This window comes from Biomphalaria glabrata, chromosome 15 (genome assembly GCF_947242115.1).
Source record: "Biomphalaria glabrata chromosome 15, xgBioGlab47.1, whole genome shotgun sequence".
Classification (NCBI taxonomy): Eukaryota; Metazoa; Mollusca; class Gastropoda; family Planorbidae; genus Biomphalaria; species Biomphalaria glabrata.
Genome location: NC_074725.1, coordinates 3,492,945 through 3,501,621, shown reverse-complemented (window position 1 = coordinate 3,501,621; position 8,677 = coordinate 3,492,945). Strand labels below are relative to the sequence as shown.

General features: G+C 36.1%; 1 protein-coding gene across 1 annotated transcript; it reads left to right on the top strand.

Annotated features, from left to right (window-relative positions):
- Window positions 1-234: 234 nt before the first annotated feature.
- Window positions 235-6,376, top strand: LOC106077046 (uncharacterized). Its single transcript, XM_013237833.2, has 2 exons — window positions 235-483; window positions 3,664-6,376. The coding sequence occupies exon 2, from the start codon at window positions 3,675-3,677 to the stop codon at window positions 5,493-5,495; it is 1,821 nt and encodes a 606-aa protein (XP_013093287.2). The 5' UTR covers window positions 235-483; window positions 3,664-3,674; the 3' UTR covers window positions 5,496-6,376.
- Window positions 6,377-8,677: the final 2,301 nt, after the last annotated feature.

Sequence of the window (8,677 nt, the reverse complement as noted above, 5' to 3'; positions counted from 1 at the left end):
TTTTAAAAACAGTGGTTTAAAAGGTTGGCTAACTCAGTGTGTAACATTAATCATAATTGAACTCGTTTTCTTGTTCAATGTATTTACTTTGTTAACACAGTCAATCAATGAATTTATATAGAAGGCAAAATGTAACTTTCATCAGCGCTACTTGTTACTAACCCCCCACAAGATAATTTTACACGACATAGTGAGAAGATGTAGGCAGAAGGAGTTACGGGTAAAACTTAACATCGTATTTCCCGGCCTTTTCAGGTCAATAATTTGGCAGAGAGAGAGAGAGAGAGAGAGAGAGAGGAGAGAAAAATAGAGGGAGAGAAAAGAGAGAGTGAGAGTGAGAGAGAAAAAAAGACGCTTGAGCAGAATGAAAGCGAAAGTTAACGAATAAAACAATTTCCAGGAAAACAATGACCTACATTCTTTTGTCGTCTGCCGAGCCAAGATCAAGTGCGTGTCTTATATTTGATAAGCTGCACTACTGAGGTAAGCGACTGTTATCAATCAAGCTTCTATTTTATTAATAATTTTGTTTTTTCGTATATTAACTTCTTTTAAATGTAAATCTAGATCCGTTCAATCATATTGTTAATTAGGCAAGAAGTATTCTTCGTGCATCAAGACTAAATAGATGCAGATCTAAATCTAAATCCAATGCCATTCTTTTATGATTTAGGCTTTTGTTTGTGTATTTCATGGGTAATAAAATACACGAATAATGTTTAGTCACCTCAGTGATACAGATATTTCTTTGGAAAACTCTATTCGACTTGTTTACAAATGCTTTTTTATTTGATTATTACCGCGATTGACACACGAGATTTATGTGGCGATAAAACGTCACATTTGTAAACGTAAACACATGGAATGCAATGTAGGTCTCTTGTTATTACCACTACTAAAGGCACATTCCTCGTTCCACGTGCTAGGACAAATTTGTACAAATGCTCCTTCTTCCTTAGTGCTATTAGAGCGTGGAATGGTCTGCCTGAGCTAGCCAGGAAAACCAGTGACTTGGCAGAATTTAAGTCATTGGTTAACATGCAGGACTAGATGCAGGACTCTTAGGACGATATCATCTTTTTTTTTTATGAAGTAACGTCTGTATTTTATAAGATAAGATACGGATGAGTTAGATAAGTGAATAGTGGAACTCGATGTTTTGTTATTTTGTTCCTGGAATTGTTATTGTTATTTTTTTTTAATATCAATTATTTTGTGTGTGACTGATACACATGACTATAACTCAGGTGCGCAGCTATTATTATTTTTTTTTAATTGGTGGTAATTTGTTGGGGTTTAATCAGAGGTTCTACCGATATTCCTTTTAAATAAGTTCTCATTATTAAACTTTAGAATGCTCTTCCATTTTCGATTCCTCTATTCAGCTGGCAACTTTTTCATGGAAACAGGAAGCTGGGTGGACACAGCTCTCCAAAACAGCTCTAACGATTTTTCTAGAAGTTGTCTTTTTGAAAAGTGCTGTACGTGTTTCGGATGTTCCCTCAGAGTTGAAGATAATCTATTTCCTAGTCCAAACCTCCCGCAGGGATAGAAGCCGGCAGGGTATGAACCCTGAAAAATCTGAACGACAGTCCAGCGCGTATACCGCACAACCAGGCAGCCACCCTATTGAATTTGACAGTTGATGTATATATTAAGTAAAAGAATTACTAGCTAACTATCATAATGGGAACACTCTAGTTTGACAGTTCGCCAGCTAAGCTGATGTCCCTTTTTAAATTTAAAAAGCCCTTTTTTCTGCATTTATTTGCATACCATATACCGCGAAAGTCATGTCTATGCGCATCACTAAGTCAGCTAATTCATCTGTCCCTGCCTGCCAGACCATCTATGTCCGCAAAGCGCAAACTAGTAATTGGTCTTCCTATTATGCTTACAGAAACTTCCTAGTCCTCGAGAGCATCTTTCATTATTCTTTCAAGGAAGATATTGAAAAGAATTGCTATTCATAAAAGATATTTAAATTAAGATTATGATTTAATAACATTAGCAAAATTTTCTTTTCTGTAATTGAAAAAGGGGTCGCAGTACTAAAATTGTAAATTATTGTAATTAACTATAAAACATATTTTCATAAGTAGGTCCTTAAAATTTGAAATAACTATAAATATCTCTGAAACCTATTTTCATAAGTAGGTCCTTAAAATTTGAAATAGCTATTAATATCTCTGAAACCTATTTTCATAAGTAGGTCCTTAAAATTTGAAATAGCTATAAATATCTCTGAAACCTATTTTCATAAACAGCTCCTTAAAATTTGAAATAGCTATTAATATCTCTGAAACCTATTTTCATAAGTAGGTCCTTAAAATTTGAAATAACTATAAATATCTCTGAAACCTATTTTCATAAGTAGCGCCCTGGCACAGTGGTTACCGTATTGGCTTGAGGAGGCTGAACAACAATAGACCTCCTTCTCCAATCGTTGAGAACCACTGATTTATACCATTAATCCGCTCGATCTCTACCTAAATTTCCCAATTAAAAGAAAACGGCGAGTTAGAAGAATCATTCTTTTATGTGTGAAGTATAATATAGTTCGTCCATCGTGGTTCTATGATGACCACTTTGTCATTCAGGGGGCTGAGGGCTTTGCACTGGGGTTTTATGCCTCCTCATGTGGCTGGTGAAACCTATGTGAGCCCGGAATGTTCGGCCGCACACTGGGCAGGTTATTCCAGCTGGAGCTAGTGTCGTGGGCCTTGCTTTTCTTTTCTGGCGTTTTTCTTCTGCCAGCGTGGTTCTTTTTTCCACAGCAACCTGTGCGCCAGTTTTCACAGCGCGACGCCATGATGCTCTGTCATGTGCCTCTGTCTCCCAGGTGCCTGGGTCTATGCTGAACGTCTTCAGAGAAGCTTTGAGGGTGTCCCTGAAGCGCTTTCTTTGACCACCTTTCGAGCGCTTTCCTTCGCTTAGTTTGTGAAATATAACAGTAGTGAATGAATGACTGTTTACAAGCTAAAACTACAAGACATGTATTTCAACATTTTCGCTTGTCAACATAGAGTGAAAATTGTACGCTTGTTGTTTTCTTGACGTGAATCTCAACAAAAACGTTCGCCGTCAAAAACTAAATAAATGAAAATAAATAATTAACCAGTTAGAGCACACAAAAGGGACTCTACGGCTTGGGCTCATGCAGGTTAAAGATTACATAACGTCATCGAAAATTTAATCTTTCATAGATCGTATTGGAAATAACTCTTTCAGATGGCAAGAACGAAATGGAATGTTATAAGTTGACGTCTTATTTCTCCGTGTTTAAAAAATAACAGACAACATAAAAAGCTTAAAATTATCTTTAAAGTGTAATAACTTAGTCTTCTTTAATATAAAATCGGTGTAATGCACAAATTGTAAGACAAATTTCCTTACGGATAATAAAGATTATTATTATTATTATGTTAGAGTAGTAGTCATTCTCTGGCGCTGCCAGGGTCGAGTTTCGCTAAAGAGAAACAAAATTCATCGTGGTCCCTTTAATAGTTTCCACTGAGGAATTTTCTGGTGATGTGGCAGGTCTGCAGCAGTACCGCCCTCTGACAGGCAACGAAGATGTTCCTATTATTATTATTATTATTATTATTATTATTATCTTGTCACAAGTTAGGAAGATAAAGGTTGTTTAATCAATATCCACAGATCAGAACGTCATGGTGATCAAACGAGAAGTAGCCTACGGCATTGTCCAAGGTTTGAGTGACTTCTGGAAATGTGAAGAGCTACAAGATTTTACTGTCACGATTGGTACAACAAAGTTTGGGTGTCATAGGTTTCTTCTGGCAGCTTGTTCTGTTTTTTTTAGAGGACTTTTTAGATCCGGGATGATAGAAACGGGGTTAAAGAATGTAGATGTAGAAGACATCTCAAGTGAAACGTTTGAGTTGATCCTGGAGACTTTGTATACAGGTCATGGTGTGTTGACAAAGGACAACGTCATCGACATCTGGAGGGCTGCTCATCGGTTGGGGATAGAGTTTTTAGTGAAAGAATGTGAAAATTTTGTCATTAAGTCTCTCTCTGTACAGAATTATGTTGACTATTTTAAAGTTGGTAAATTTTTAAACGCCGATACTGTGGTTGACGTAGTGTGGGCATTCTTTTTAAAAAATTTTACCACATTCTCTAAAGAAAAATATTTCCTTGAGCTCCCGATGCCTGATGTTCTAAGATTGGTGAAAAGTCAGGATTTAGTTGTCAGCTCTGAAGATGACGTCTTAAAAGCGATACTGCAATGGGTTGAGCATAACCCAAGCAGTGAAAGAGTTAATAGTACAGGAGTCCAAGACAAGGAACACGCTCAGGATTTGGACTCTCATGAAGAAGGAAATGAAACAAAATGTTCGAAATCTTCACGGGAGAACACATCCGGATGTATTCTCACTAATTCTGGTATTAAAGAACATAATCTGTTTGCTCTGATGTCTAGAGCGAGAACATGTCTTGCTAGTTCTATTTGTTTGGAGATGATGCTTGGACATCCACTGGTCACTAATGACAAGCAGACCAGAGATCTCGTGACACGTGCCCTGGTCTATCAACTTCAGATTGGCAAAAGAAACGGCCAATGGCCAACAGCTGCTATTCGTAGAAACAGCAGTTGTTATGAGAATGTTGCTTTAGCTGTTGAGCAGCCACCCAATACCATCCCTCAGATAAAAGTGTTTTCTTTTTCAAGAAATAAATGGGTCACTACTAATTTCAATAATATCCAAAGAAAAGACGTAGCCCATTTGGCCGCCGTTGACAAGTCTTTATATTCTTTCGTCATCAATGAAAGTTATGGACGCTATGACGATGGCTATTTGTTTTCAATGTTTGAGTTAATAGAAAATTCCTGGTGTGAAAAAAATTATGATTTAAAAATGTTTCCTTTAGCCATACCCTCTGTGGCAGTAGTAAATAATTTCATTTACATGTTACATTGCAAAATGAAGAGCATCTGGCAACTCGATCCAAAGTCACAAACGTATGCCAGATTGGCTGATATTCCGGACGATCAACCAATTTGTCACATAATGACATACGAACAACTTATTCTTGTCTTCTACTCTGTGTCTGTGGTAGGTGTGGATGAGACTGCCATCGGCTATTATGACACTTCAAAAAACACATGGGCCAGACTTAACAATCTTGAAGGTCCAGCCAAAGGAATGATAAGTTTTAAAGATGACCACGCCACTTATATCTTGCAGTCCAATGGTGATGTCTGGAAACTGGTCAAGGCGCAATCAGACCAACTTGATTTCGAGCAAGTGATCAGACTTTGGAATTGTGAATGGTCACTTCATGGTGCGGTCACTTTCATGGATAAACTTTACATCTATGGTGTCAGAAGTGAAGCACTCAAAGATGATCCACAGCTACGAAAGTCTTTACCTGGTGTTTTCCGTAAGATCATTTATCTAGAAAGTGAGTCACCTGCTTCGTCTACCTTCATACCGTTTATAATAGACCGTAAGTGTATAAAGTAGACTATAACAAAGTGAACAGAGGTAGGACCAGACGATGAAGTAGCTTTTGAATGTAAAACAAAATGCAAAAGAGTTGAGCTTAGTTTCAGTATTTTACATTTTAACATTTCTTTCGGTTACTAGAAGATCGTAGTCTGTAATGAATGTAATATCAAATATACTATGCGAGATTATTCCGTTCAAAGTGAATATTATTTATTGTTCTAAGCCAAGCCAAGTGTTTACAAGCCAAGTGTTTAGCCTATTCTTCTGGTCTTAGTGTATTTTCTAACTAATCATTTTTATTTTTATAAATAACAGACCGAGAAGAGGATAATTACATCCCTTTGTTAGTCTAGTCTTGCATACTAATTACAAACTTAAACTACTAATTGATTAGTTTTTCTGGTTGATCCTTGTCCTTACGAAAGCTCAGGAAGAACTTATAAAGATTCTTATAAAATTTTACAGTGGATTTAAAATGTGCATTTATGTATAGTTGTATCTCTTTGAGTATTTTATTAGGTGATGTTTTTGTAGTTGTAAATTTCGGTTCAGTGTTTTATGTGATATGGCTACTTTACTTTTTACTGTTCTGTCCTGAAGTGTTTAAATTCGGTGATTTTACTCACGCTTTTACTCTAGTGAAATTAGAATACTAATCGTTTAATTGTTATGACGGCTATATTTTCTGTCCTTTCTAGTTTCTTTATGTTTTCTTCAGAAGTAAAAAAAACCCAACAACATATAACCTAATATTAATATTGGTTTAACCAATCTTAAATATAAATATTCCTTACTCAGTATAGAGCATACATACATGTTTTTATGATGCCTTTGTATTTTAAGTTAGTAGTCTGTGAAACTTGTTTACAATAAATCATATGAGTAGTTTTTTTTAATTTGTTTTAGTTTTCATTATTTTTAAAAATAGTTATTTCATGGTTTGAAAGAGATTTTTCATTATGATTCTTATTTCTGTAATTTTTCGCCTGCATAAGGGATTTTTTTTCAAGGCTGTTGGTGTTCGCAAGACCAGAAGTGAGTGCGTTTTTTAAATTCATAACGTTTGAGTTGCTTATGCTGTTCTAATCAAACTCTGCTGGCCTTACTGCAGTAGCAGTAGCCCAATGGCCTGGCTGTTGCATCCTGGACAGTCCTTTTAAACTGTCTTCTATTTGCCTCTTGGTGGTAGCCTACACCCTTAATATATGCGGGAAACACAGTATCTAATGACGCATTATTTTCAGGAGTAATATATAACTATTTAGCTAAGGCAAGTAGCGCTTCTGGACGCCTCCAAGCGAGAGTGTGGCGGAATAGATCGCTCCTGCTGCTTACAACAATCAGTATCTGCCAAGCAGTGATTCTCAACCCACTTTTACATGGCTCTAAGACCTGGTTGTTCTATAGAAGGCTTCTAAGGTTCCCCTCCAGCTGCCTGCAACCAGGTGCTCTCTTCTATGTCAGTTAATGCACGTTGGCTCTAACAAGGTATACAAAGCAGTGGTTCTCACAACATTTCTGTTTGGCTATGAGATCTGGGAGGCATCTAGAAATTAGTTTAAAAGCATTAAACTCAAGAAAAATATATTCACCGTTTGTTTGTTATCCTAGTAATGGGCTGGAATTCATGTTTTTCATATGATTGTGGAGACAAAATAAACTTAGCTCTCCCTCTAAAACAACTCGTGACACTGCTATTAGGCATAGAGCTACATTTTACAATATCAATATTTTATATGTTTTTTTTTCAATATATAAATTAGTTTTGTTTGTTGTTCCCAGTTATACTTTTAATACAAACATTTAAAAGCCTTTCATAAATATTTCTACATTCTTTCAAGGCTAGATCTAGATCTAGAGATAAATTCATAAATAATACCGTGGTTGCCCTCGAAAGACGAAAGAACTTAACCAAATAGATCTAGGTTTCTATGTCGTGATTAAAATATGTTTAATCTAAATGTACAGATGCTTGATAACATAATATCATATCGTGTCTTTTACATGCTTATTCCTAATATTATTAAAAGCTCATTGTTTTATCATTTAAACATTTATCGAAATATAAATGACTTCCATTTCGTCTCATTGTGACCTCAAGTGCTAATGGCATTGTCAGTAATTCCTTTCATAGACTTCAAAATAAAGCAAATGTGTGGAGCAAAAATCTTTTTAAAAAAATGAATGTTACTGTTACTAAATAAATTAGTTAATTACAGAAATATATTGTAGCCTATAACTAATATAGTGGCGTAGCTAGCCATGTGCGGGTGGTGCGGGCCGAAACGGGGCATCAAGTGATGAGGGGCATCAAACTGAGGAGTAATTACTTTGTTTCCACTGCAAACTTCTCCGACAAGATCGATTACAAGGCTACATCTGCATTTAAAGTTCAACAAAACGTACTCATTGAGTGGTGGCTGTTATCATCGAAAATTAAAAACCAAGAGACCAGCAGAGCTCACATTTAGTCATCGCTTGCTTCGAGGGAACTGGAAATTTGTCTGCGTATAAAGAACAGCAATTCGCAAGATTTATTTAAGCAAAAAAAAAAAGTGGAAAAGCTACATGAAGAGAATCATGGGCACGATTTGTTTTCTCTTAAATCAAAATCTGGCACTCAATGGCATCACGAACAATGGAGGAAGAATTGGAAGAACAAAAATTAATTCAATTTCTTGGAGTTAAGCAGTGTACTATCATCAAAGTGAAACCAAACTTACACAAATACTAAACAAATTTAATGTAATTTTGGTTGGTCTTACAAATAAATCACAAAGCATGGAAAAATCATACAAGTAGCCAAATATTTCTCGATTATTTTCGATTTACACCTGACATCATAAAGTTGGATCTAACATTCAAAATTTTTTGGTAATGATAAATGACAGAGTACAAGTTCTTGAGTCTTTCGTTGACTTCATCGACACACAGGACAAGCCGCTAGATTCGATGCAACGATTTTAGAGAAATTACGTTCGTAAGGCTTAGACATAGTGGACTGCAGAGGTCGCTATGGTGTCGTAAAGCGTATTCAAGAAGTCAATCAAATAGTAAATAGTAGAGTTAATTACCTGCTCAAACCATTCTCTAAATTTGGCAAGGAATTCAAGCTGCTGAATCTGATGCAGTTGTTTGCTTAAGCCTGTATTACCTTTGGCGGAAACCATGTGATCAGATCTGGGAATGGGTGAAGA